Source organism: Chenopodium quinoa, unplaced genomic scaffold (assembly GCF_001683475.1).
Source record: "Chenopodium quinoa cultivar QQ74 unplaced genomic scaffold, ASM168347v1, whole genome shotgun sequence".
Classification (NCBI taxonomy): Eukaryota; Viridiplantae; Streptophyta; class Magnoliopsida; order Caryophyllales; family Amaranthaceae; genus Chenopodium; species Chenopodium quinoa.
Window position 1 is genome coordinate 2,231,215 of NW_018743987.1, and position 12,505 is coordinate 2,243,719.

At 31.0% G+C, this 12,505-nt stretch overlaps 1 protein-coding gene across 1 annotated transcript; it reads left to right on the top strand.

The window, feature by feature from the left end:
• The first annotated feature begins 4,608 nt into the window (after positions 1-4,608).
• LOC110690138 (probable transcription factor KAN4) lies at positions 4,609-10,059 on the top strand. Its single transcript, XM_021866965.1, has 6 exons — positions 4,609-6,192; positions 6,448-6,524; positions 6,763-6,811; positions 7,037-7,196; positions 9,390-9,462; positions 9,559-10,059. The coding sequence occupies exons 1-6, from the start codon at positions 5,661-5,663 to the stop codon at positions 9,712-9,714; spliced, it is 1,047 nt and encodes a 348-aa protein (XP_021722657.1). The 5' UTR covers positions 4,609-5,660; the 3' UTR covers positions 9,715-10,059.
• Positions 10,060-12,505: the final 2,446 nt, after the last annotated feature.

Genomic DNA, 12,505 nt, shown 5'->3' on the forward strand with positions numbered 1-12,505 from the left:
TCTCCTATTATGTCAATTGTATAATGTCTACAGTTACTAAACAAATAAAGGGAATAATATTCAAATATATACTATTACTAAACAAATTAATAAAGTGGCACTTGTAAACATAAGATTCGAACTCGGGACTTGAATACATGGAACTCGTTTTGAATGTTGCAGTTGTAACTAAGATTGCGGGATATGGTATTCACCATGTTAACAAATTGATGCCCCAAATAACTATAGTATACATTGCTTTTATTTGCAGACTATAATATAAGTTCGAATACTATTCAAATAAATATTGTTACTAAAAAAATATAAAATTTACAATCGTTTCGTTAATAATATGCTTGAAATTTATTCCCCAGAATATGTTTTAATTTCAATTTTAATTATCATATAATAATGGACTTTAAACGTTTCATGGATTAAAAAGCTTGATGTTTGACTCTAAACTATAAGTTTAATTTCTTACTAATCTATTATTATGATAAATCAAAAAGCTTCCTGTGTTTCTTCATGAAGAATCAAGTATTTAATAATCTAATTTTGAAGAAATATAAAACTTTCATGTTTTATAATATGGGAAAAATGAAGAGAATCAGAAATTATGATATTCCAATTTCATAATACAACATGATTGAAAAATTATAATCGATTTTAATTTACATTGTTAGGATGACAATATATTTCTATTTGTCTAAAAACAAATTGCTTAATGAAAAACATAACATAAAAAATAAAAATAAAAATAAAATAAAAAACTAAACTTATTAGAAATCAACAACATGAAAGCAAAAATATAAGACAATCTAGAAAAATTAAATTAAATTAACTTTTTTTTTAGTTTCAAACATAAGATTCGTACAAATCTAAACAAAAGAAAATTTCATAAAACAATTTTGTTAGTCAAAACATTGCATATTTAACAAAATTTTTGTAAAAAATAAACAAATTTTTAAGCAAAAAATGGAGAAATTATATAATAAATAATTTATATGTTAAACAAAAACATAAAGAAATTTGTAAAATAGACTCATTTGTTTAAGCATTTGTAAATTCAATTTATTTTGTTGAAGCAAACTTGAAAGTAGATTTCGTTAAGCAATTACATAAAAATTCTATAAAAGAAATAGAAACTAAGTAGAACATGATGAACAGAAGAGAGAACAAAAATGGAAGCAAAAGAAATTATTGAAAAAAATGAGATGAGAGAGAAGGGGGTAATTGAGAATTTGGGACCATCAAATATACCTTGAAAATAGAAATAGAATTTGAAATTCAAACTAAAAAATTTCATTTAAATTTAAAATAATAATTTGAAATTTTTATTTTGTGCCCCAAATTAACCACCTATCATAGGTTGACACATTCCAAATGTACATATGGCCCACATACACCTAGTGTATGTATAACCTTTTATGGTTTATGAGTTTAATGCAGTTCTGCGATGAAAGAGTAATAACTAAGGGCCTGTTCTCTTACGTTGAAATTCAGTTCAGTTCACTTCAGCTCCTAATTTCCTTCTCTTATAAAATATTCATTTCAGTTCAGTTCAGCTCAGTTCAGTTCAGCTCAGTTCAGATCAGTTCAGTTCTGTCAATGAGAACAGGCCCTAAGTATGGATAAGTGTTAAAGCTCAAGGAGAAGGCTCAAGAGACTAAGCAAAACTGGATTAGGATAGTTTATTAGTAGGGATGAATAAGTTCAAATAATAGAGTATGGAGCCTAGGAGTTGTAATCGATGAAAGGTTATATAGGAGATCATGGAGGGAAATGTAATTCATTTGCCTATAAATATAAGAAAAATCCTGAAAGAAAGGCATCATCCAATCAATCAATTCAAATCATTTCATTTCTTGTAAGCGTTCTTTACAGCTTTATTAGTTTTTCCTTAGTTTAGTAGCCAAGCGATATGATAGTTTACTTAGCATGTATTGTAGATCAATCGTTTATTCGATCCAATTGTATGAACATGGAGTTAATCTTTCTTCAACTTGTATAATTGTCAATTAATGGAAAGCGTTTGCATCTCTTGTCACATGTTTGTCTGTTCGTTTTTTTAGCGATCTCACTTTTCTAAAACTTCTTCAACTGCAATTTCCTTACTATTTTGTTGTGTTACGTTAGCGAGGTTATCAATATTAAAATCAGTAACAATAACGACATACATACACCCTTAATACTCTAGAGCAAGATAGATATTTGACTTGTTGATAAAGAACAATATTAATCTCAACACACTGAGTTACTCTAACTGAAATAATATTATGGGTAATTTTTAAGTTTGCTAGCACCATGCATGGATCAATTGTAACACTTGAAAATATAAGGAAGGTAGCATCCCATATGTATATAAAGTACTAATATATAACCTGATTTTTAGGCTTAATTGGTGTACCAAGATGTCAAGATGCAGTCGTTAGAAAGAGTAAAAAGGATGAAGGCAGAATTAAATTTGAGGCTTGCCCAGTTGATCTTTATGATTTATTTGCAATGTCAATCTTTTTTGCCAACTAAGCAAATGTAATACTAGGATGTCGAGTCATGTGCCAGGTTGCGTGAACGGTTGACAGGTAGGAGATTACTCGACCCCGTAATGCAATTATGAATATTGGGTGTTTCTTGATGTTTAAGCTTTATTAAAATACATGAAATTAATGGGTGTTTGGTTGGGTCTTCAATCGGCAACGCTTACCCAAATCAGCAATTGACCATGAGTCCTATGAAGAGGAAAGTACGGAATTGGAATTGGTATTGTGTATGTGAAATTGAAACAAAGCAAAGTAAATTAATGTGTATCACATGGCTTACCTCGAGCTGGATTCGGAGAATATCAGGTCGGAGTATCTTCAATCTTGGTCTCCGATTCCAGGACAAAGAAATGCTTCGAATAACAAAAACAGCAAAGCTAAGCTAAGAAAAAAGGCTTTCCTTAAAAATGGACTGTTAGGGAAGGAAGCCGTAACCCTAAGCCATAAAGTCAGTTGTGGGAACATAACGGAACGATAGTTGGGTGGGTAGATGAATATGTACCGTTTAGCAGGTAATGACTTGGGTGGATAACCTGGAAAACAGGACAGGTCATGAGGTCCATATAGGCATAGAAGTACAAGTAAATTACAGTAGAGTCTTTCAGCACGCAAAATGACGAAAATAGGCTTAGATGTGCGAAAAAAAAGAAATCATGAAGATAAACTTGGAATTGCCGATTAAATTTATAAAATAGAAAGTAGAAGAGAGATAGAGAGCCAAAGAATGAGACAAACGCAAGGAATAAGGAATATAGAGCACAAGCATTTGACAACCTTGAGAGCAAGCCCAAAGTGAGACATGTTGACCGTGTGTAATAAGCATAATTTCAGAAATACTTCACTCTAAGTTAGCAATTTGTACTCAATCAATACAATATTATACATATAAAAACTTTATAGTAATTATTTAGGTGTATAATATAAAGTATTACTCCTAGTATGCTTCCTACAGCCAAGTCCTCGCACAAACAGATAAAAGACTTCCACTTCCCGGAGAATCTAGAGCGCATCAGGCGCTGACCACAACTTTGGAAACTATAATTAAACAACGTATAATACACTTTTAGAATATTAATTAAAGTATCATCATCTCTCTTGCATTAATCAAAATCAAATCACCTTTGCATGATTTTCTCATTATATTAATCCTCCGACAATTAACCTAATAAATCTCCATTTCATATGGAATTATTGGCTTTTGTAATTAGGACAAAAAGGTATTACATTCTTTATTCTTTTTGACAAATTGAAAGCTCAATAATTCAGATGTATTATATATTTCTCTTGATTGATCACTTAAACTTGTCTTAATAGATACACCTCTTTTAGGCCATTATTTTCATACTTAATTTATCAATTCAAACCATAAAAAATCCGATATTTACTGAAAGATATATTTTTATTTATTTACTTTTTTTTTACCTTGTGGAATAAAGAAAAGAAAGTTATTTCAAGACATTAATATCATTATACTATTATGTAATCACAGTTTAATAATATGCTCTACGCTTCCTTCAAAAAAAAAAAAAAATATTATGTAATCACAGTGTGTATGAATATCCACCCTCAATGTGCCCATAGTGGTCATACAACTATAACATGTACATCTTAAAATTTATAAGATGTCAAGCTTAATTTAAGTCAAGTGTAAGAATTGTTATATACCGGGTGTATATAACAATTTTCAAGAGAATCTACTTGATTAATGAAATATATCCTTTTTTTTTCCCTTTTTTTTTAAAAAAAAAAATCTATCATACATAAAAGAAATCTATCATACATAGCAATTAGGAAAGTTTTATATGCAACTCCCAAATAAAAATAAAATAAAAATATACGGTACAAACTTGATTCACAAAGTATTAGAGGCAACTACATACAGAAGATATTGTAGATAATTGATATTATTCGAAGAAAAAGCAAAACAAACCTAGGAATTTGAAACTTGTTATTTGGGGAAATTGTTTTCACTTAATAAAATATTCCTTATTTATGTATTTTTTTTTTTTACATTTATTTTATTTGCGAAAAAGAATTAGAAAACTTTGATGACATGATAGTTAATCATTAACATTATATATATAGGTTTCAAAAAAAAAAATTAACATTATATATAGATATATTTTAACGATTCGTTTCAAAGAGTATTGATGAATAGTAGTAATTATACATAACCATCATAGCTTAAATATACGTAATTGAGAACTTAAATTAGAGATTGTGTTAATTCCAAAGTAATACCGATAAGTAGAAAGGAAAAACATAGAATATTATATCAAACATTTTCCCTACCATATCTATATTACCCCCGTAAGTAAATATGTATTAATACAACTATACAAGTATAATTACACTTTAAAAAAAAAAAAAAAAAAAAACCTGACTTAATACATACGAAGTATATGATATATCTACTTGTATTCAATACACTCGTTGCAGCCACGAGAATAACCTAGTAACAAGTACACAATAAGAACATGTAAATGGTCCAAGTTGAGCACAACACCACAATTAAATTAGTGAAAGAGAACATGAGTTACATGACTAGGAGTGGGAGCTACGAAAGGGATAACTAAGATGAATTGATGATGATGAGAACATTAACATACAAGTATTCATAATAAATAAAAGTAATACTCAAAAATCGGAAATTCCTTGAAAAATATTCCATTGAACAGTACCCCATTTGTTTTCTCGTATTCCAACCCATTCCCTCTGCAGAAATTTCCAAAAACTAAATATAACAAAATACCCACCAACACCTATTCATTTATACCTCCTCTTTTTCTTTCTCTGTTAGTTACTCTTTTAATTTGTTCACCTCAACTTTTCTGAATCCTTAAATACACCTTTCTCTCTATTCAAACCTTTCATCATCCTCTGCAATTCGTTTCCTCTGTTAAAATATTTATTACTCCGTATACTTACATTTATAAATATTATTAATATCACAAAAAAATTTAAAGAAAGCTAAAAACTCCTTTCTTTTTCTTGGAGTTTTTAAAAACCCATGCAAATCATAAGGCACTCATGATCTAATTATCATCTATCCTAAGTTATTATACCAACTAACCACTCCTTTTTAGCGTTGTGTCAATTTTTTTTTTGGTTCTTTCATTGATTTTTAAGATCTGTGTTGATATGAACATGGATCTCTCACTTCAAATCAGCCCGCCTTCAATTTCTCTAACAGCCGACGATGACTCGGCTGTTATGAAGGCGGTCACCTTTTACAGTGACCGGAGCGCCACGACTACGGAGTCGGGGAGTAGTAGTGCAGGTAGTGAGATGAACTGTCGTGAGATAACCGATGACAATAATAATATCAGTAGTAGTAGTGTTGGGTTGGGTTTAGGTAATGATCAGCCTATTTTGAGCTTAGGGTTTGATCATATGAGTCATTTTAATGGTTTGAGTATGTCATCATTTAGAGGGTATAGTGGTAATAATAATAATAATAATAGTAGTAGTAATTCTTATAATCATCATCATCTTCACCACCAACTTAATCATCATCAGCCTCAAATCTATGGCCGGGAATTCAAAAGAAACTCGAGGATAGCGACGTCGATTTGTGGTGTTAAGAGGAGTGTTAGAGCTCCTAGGATGAGATGGACTACTACTCTTCATGCTCATTTTGTTCATGCTGTTCAATTACTTGGTGGCCATGAAAGTAAGCTTGCCTTTCTTTCTCGATCATAACACAATTATTTTATTTTATTTTTTTTAAAAAAAAACTTTAATAATGTATCAGTTAATTAAGAAAAATCAAGTAAAAACCATTTTAGTTTTAGATACAAAGCTAAAATGGTTTTTCAACAGATACAAAGCTAGTCAAAAATGATTTAGCTTTGTATCTGTTTATGGATAAAATCCTATATGTATATATATATTTTTTTTTTCTTTTATTTAATTTGATTGTTATCAGGAGCTACGCCAAAATCGGTGCTCGAACTGATGAATGTGAAGGATTTAACCCTAGCCCATGTCAAGAGTCATTTACAGGTGAGATATTAGAAAAGTTAAGTATGATTGTACTTTGTAAATGATTTCATGAAATTAAGATTATTTATTACATTTTTTAGTGGGAGGGTGAAAACAAGGAAGTGGAAAACAAGAAGCATCAAGTATAGAAAGAATAATACTAATAATCTTAATAATGTGGACCCTTTTTATTCTTATTTTCTTGGGTTTTAAATTTCTAGAAATAATTTGTTCTATTTGTTGGTGTATTTACATGTAGATGTATAGAACAGTGAAGAGCACTGACAAAGCCACATTATCATCATCAGGTGATTTGGAATTTCTTTTTAGTACTCATTCTCTTGTATTATTATTCTATTTTTCCTACTTATATCTCTTTGGAAAAATAGACTGTTAGTTCTATATATCATTCAGTATGTCCTAGTCCAAAAGAACATAATTAAGAACATAATTATTATTTTTATATTTTTTTGGTTTTGTTTTCTGACAAATTAATTATAGCTAAGAAAAAAAAAATGGGGTTGAATTTGCAGGTCTAACATTACATGAGGGAGACATAATGGGCTCAAACCAAAGGTCAGGGATGATTGATGATCAAGAAGGAATAATAGAGAGAGGATTTTCTCGTGAAAAAGCTGATTCCAATCCTTCTTATTCTCTCAACCCATCATCTCCTCCCCCTACAACAAATTTGTAAGCTCATTTTTTCTTCTAGTTTTTTTTTTTTTTTTTTTTTTTTCCGTCTTTTATCGAGTAGTGATTGATCAATCTATGTATACCACTACGTGGTGACATATATGTGATAAGAAGAATTTTGGATATTGAGGAGCGTACGAGTTTCTTTAAGGGTACTATCGGAATAAACACTACTATAGTCTATACATGTCTAAATTTCTCAATTATAGGAAGTGGACACTTGCTATAGAGTAGAGAATAGAAATTGTACTCCTCACTTACTTTTTTTTAGTCTATTATCTTTGATATGAGGGTTGAATACTTTGATTGATCTTTTGATACTTTTTTAAAAAAAATTTAAAAACAAAATAATTTTCCTCTATTTGGTCAAAAAGAGTAAAACCCAGAAAAAGTGGAAACACAATAAGAATGCAAAACATAATAGACACAATGTACATATATACACAAGAATTGTATTGGTGGTGGTGATTGTTTTTGGGTCCAACATATTATGTCTCTCTTTGTTAATGGTGTAATGAATATAGATATAAAAGAAATAAAAATAAATAAATAGTTACTTTAGAATTTAATTTTTCAATAAAAATCTTTTCTCTTACATTGAATTTGGAGAAGAAAAAGGGATCATATCTATGATTTTTAGGTGTAAAAAGTGTTTGTTCTTTTTTGTTTTATTCTTCCACATAATAATACCAATAATTAAACTATTATAATTATCCTCTTTGTTTATTCCCATCCGTCAGATTTATGAATGTCAAGATCCCTAAGTGCGGAAAAAAAAAGTCAAGTAGTAGTTTAGCTCGAATCTCAATGTAATAACTTTGTAGAAGTTGCAGTAAATTTTTTAAATTTGTAGGCTTTTTACTAGATTATCAATCTTTGAACGAGTGAATAATGAATTAATTTTTTAAAATTGCAGCGTCTAATGTTGTCTTGTATTTAATGTTAATTGTTGACTTGATTTAGCGGGACTGCCGGGTGGTATCCTATGGAGCTAGTCCTCCCTATCTCAATTGTTTTATAAGTGGGAAATTGCTTGCAAATTTAATGTAGGGTAGCACTTTGGATAATTGGATTGTTGCACAAATTTTCTATAGAATATGTATACTCAGTATGTTTCTTTGGTTCAAAATTATACGTTTTCCGTTTACTTTTAGTTGCAATAGTCTGACAAAAAATAAAGGTTTCATGGTTTAGTCGAATTGTTACAACTAGAAGTGAACGAATGAAGTGTATCACGTTTGAACTAGTGAGGTACTAAATGACAACTAGATTAGTGATTTGAGTTCCATTGTATAAACAGAATACTACCCTCATTTCATATTATGTGCAACGATCAGACATTTTTCCTCTTTACTTTGTGTCAAATTGTTGCAATTAATATGTAGCGGAGGTAGTAGCTAAAAAGCAATAGCTACGTGTAAACAATTAAGTCACATTGTATTGATGAGCTTGAGAGTAATGATCCAAATGTTTTAAAATCGATTTTCAATATATATCATATTATATCTACAAACTACTCCAAGGCTAATTTGGATAAGAAACACCCCGTCCAAAAAAAAAAAAGAGGATAAGAAACACGACTTTTTTTGGACGAAAGGAGTACTAAGTTTCGCTTTTGATTGAATAGCTCACAAAAATTTTGTTTATGTCAAGGGTTGTACATATCTAGTGCTCTAAATGTATGTATGTGCTTCTAGTATAGAGTATATATAAGAAAGAGTTATATATTAAAACCATTTAATACATTTATTTGAACTTTGAAGATGAGTTAAAAGGAAATATTTTTAATACATTGTATGCATTTTTACTCCTATGATCAAGCTAAGCTTGACAAAGTCACCTTGTTGAAAAAAATAAAATAAAAAATATTTTATGGAAAATGATGTCCTAAAAAAGTGTGTAATACTAGGATGTGATCTTTGACAAGCCAGTTTCTACTTGACTTGGGTCAAGCCCAAAACCGTCACCTTCAAGAAAGCCATAATATTAATGAGAATTTACTCTAATAGGCCATTTGTTTTTCCTCTATAAATTATGCACAGAGTAAATCAGCACAATTTTTTAGCAATAGTTGAATGAAGTTTACTTATGTATGATGTTGATGACTTGATCATTATACATTCATTCTTTCATTCATTCATTCATTCATTATGCAATGACATTGATACATTTCTATTGATACATATGCAGAGGTTCATGGTTATCATCCTTAGACGCAGACGACAGAACTCCCTTGATGAACAGCCTATATTCTCAAACTCAGGTACAATTTCACATTCACAAGCTAGCAACTTTATATAACTGTGATTCTGTGAATATATAATGTTTTATTATTTACTAATTATGAGTTTTACTATAGGTGGATGGTTGTAATAATGGGGTGAAATTATCAAACATGGAGCAAGAAAGGATTGGATCATCTGCCTGTTTTTCACCAGCTGATCATAGTTTGCTGAATTTAGAGTTCACTTTAGGACGGCCGAGTTCGAACGAGAATAATCTACTTAAGTGTTAAGATCAAATGATGATGGGTTAGCTAGCTAAGCAAGAATTCTCATATTTAGTTGGTAGTTCTTGTTATAAACGGAACTGCGGGAACAAAAACAGTAAGAACAAAGTTACCGAAAATTAGATTGAGTCGCGGACTATGTCGCTTTCTTTAGAACATTCACGGCACTGCCCTGAAAATGTGCAAGCATTTCGTACTAAACCGGATGTTCCCCAGGATAAAACAGCCTTTCTCTATTGTAATTATACCGGTGGAACTGCACAAAACCACCGGGCAACTAAACACCAAAAAGAAAAGAAACTGCTCGAGGGTTTTGTTTTTGTGAGGAAAAATAGAGAGGAGAAGAAGATTGCTTTCTGTATTTTTTTTTTGTGTCTTAAAAACAGGAAATCAACACGCCTTTTATAGGCAAAATTGCAACGTAACTGCTGCTGTTTAATTAGGCACTAATCACGCAATTAAAACGGTCATAAGTTGAACGTTCAAAACGGTTACAGAAGATTAATGCGTGGCAAAACGTTTAGCAAAAAATCAGTGAAAACGTTTGCATGATTAACGCTCCATTAATCAGTTTTGAAAAAACGGTCAAATGTAATCAGTCAAAAACGTTTAGCAAAAATCAAGGAACTAATCACGCAATTAGCCTTGTCCAAAAAATAAGTTTATTTAATCGACCCGACCCAACCCGGCCCGGCTCGGCGCGCGTGTGATAGATGGTTTACCATATAGGTCCTCCCTCTCCACAAAATGTGGGTAGCCCAAGGGCCACACCCCTTAAACCCACTCTCTATATTATAAAGAGAGTAAAACTCTCATTTCCCACCAATGTGGGACTTTGAGTTTTTTCACAAAATTCACACACTACACACTTGTTGTTCCAACAGTTCTTATGTTAGTTGAGGCGATTGGTTCTTGTTCTTCGAACATTTTTCACTAACTTGCTGCTTACTGCTCCCGTAAAGTTTATCAGAATTTGATGATTTTAACACATAGTTTAGGTCTTTCCCAAGCTTAGTTAGTATAAAGCGTGGACCACATGATGTTTGTTCCTTTTTAGGCCTTTTCCTAAATACAAGTAATATATTGACCTAGTGATCAAGCAAGAAGTTGAAGCCAAACAAACCTATACCATTTCAAGGCATCTAACTACGAGTATCAACTATGTTATATTTATAATTGCATCATACTCACCTTGTTACCACTTACTTACCCTATGTTCATTTATAACTTTAAGCAAATGCAAATTGGAATGGAAAAAAAAGTGAGTGGGTGAGTTTTAATTTACTGGATTCGCTAAACTTATTATTATTGCAAGTCTAGCATAACCTTTCAACTCTCTGACAATGTTCATAAATTTATTCAATCAAACAATGAATAATATACTCCCTCTGTTTTATAATGTTAGTCTCATACATATGGAATCAATCACATAAATATAAGAAAATATATATATATATATATATATATATATATATATATATATATATTTAGAATATAACATTTAAGTACAACATAATTCATAATTAGTTTATCTTATTTAGCTTTTTTGATTTTTTTTTATTAAGAAAGCACAAGTCATAATTGCATAATTTAAGGTAAAGATTTCCTTACTTGGAGTCATGTCATCAATTCACAACCAATTAATTCCAAAAAATCAAGTTATAAATGAAATATATTCAATATGGGTAGATTTTTTTGAAACGCCCAAAATAGTATGTGAGAATAACATTATGAAATGGTGGGAGTAACAAAGAATAAGGAAATAGCATAAAACAATTCAAATTTAATTAACTCAACAAGATATTAGTTCCATATTTTAACATTCATAGATCCTCCTAACCTTAGTATAAAACAACTCACACATATTTAAATCAATTTACCTTAACAACATCATTGAAAACATAATCAAAATACTACATCCATTAAATATTATGTGCAATTTTGAAGGGAGTAACAGACTCCTAGGAAAAATTTATTTTAGAGTGTAAAATAGAGAGAGAAAAAGTTGGATGTATGCATAGGCGGAGCCCGAGGAGGCTGGTGGAGGCCAGGCCCCCTTGGCCCAACAACAAATCTCTTAATTGTTAGAAGAGAAAATACTTGTTAATAAGCCTTATAGACGAGACATGTTAATAAGGAGGCAGCGACGTCATTTTGGTTAGTAAAGTAAGGGTCGTTTGGTAATTTACTTTACCACGATCGTTAAACTGTTAACGATCGTTAACCCCCCATTCTCAACTCCGTTCCTCATATCCCGTACTGTAGACCGTAGTTTTTAAGCCCCATTTCCCCTTTTTGGCCAATCATGTTCTCCGTTCTATTGAGTGCTCTGAAAACATTAAAATTCTCCCAATAAAGAAATTATTAGTTAAGGCCAGACTAGACCTCCAATTCTTCAAGGAATCCTCCAATACGCAGTTGTGATATGGTGGATAAGGATTTTAATTGGGTTAATTAGGAATTAGTTCAATTATGTTATTTAGCTTTGTTAGTGCAGTCCAGCTGGCAAGTTTGTTAGATTCCATTTTTGTGTATTTTGGTGTTAGTGGAGAATGACGTAAGATTCCACTATAATAACTACCTGTAACAAACTTTCACATTCATTCAATGAAAGTATTTTACCAACCACTTCTCTCTCTACAATTCTTTCTTCTCTGTTTTTTCTCTCTTTCTCTCTACGTTTTCTGGAATTATCCGCCATTGGAGGAGCTTCGAGCTCTCCCCTATCATTGGTATCAAGCCAATCTTGCTGATTTCTTCAATAAGAGATTCTGGCGCCTCCGCCTGTAACTAGAAG

Bases quoted from the DNA above. Each gene is read 5' to 3' on its own strand.
- LOC110690138 (XM_021866965.1), top strand. From the start codon at position 5,661: ATGAACATGGATCTCTCACTTCAAATCAGCCCGCCTTCAATTTCTCTA. The intron at 6,525-6,762 runs GTGAGATATTAG...ATTTACATGTAG, and splicing joins ATGTCAAGAGTCATTTACAG to ATGTATAGAACAGTGAAGAG. The intron at 9,463-9,558 runs GTACAATTTCAC...GTTTTACTATAG, and splicing joins GCCTATATTCTCAAACTCAG to GTGGATGGTTGTAATAATGG.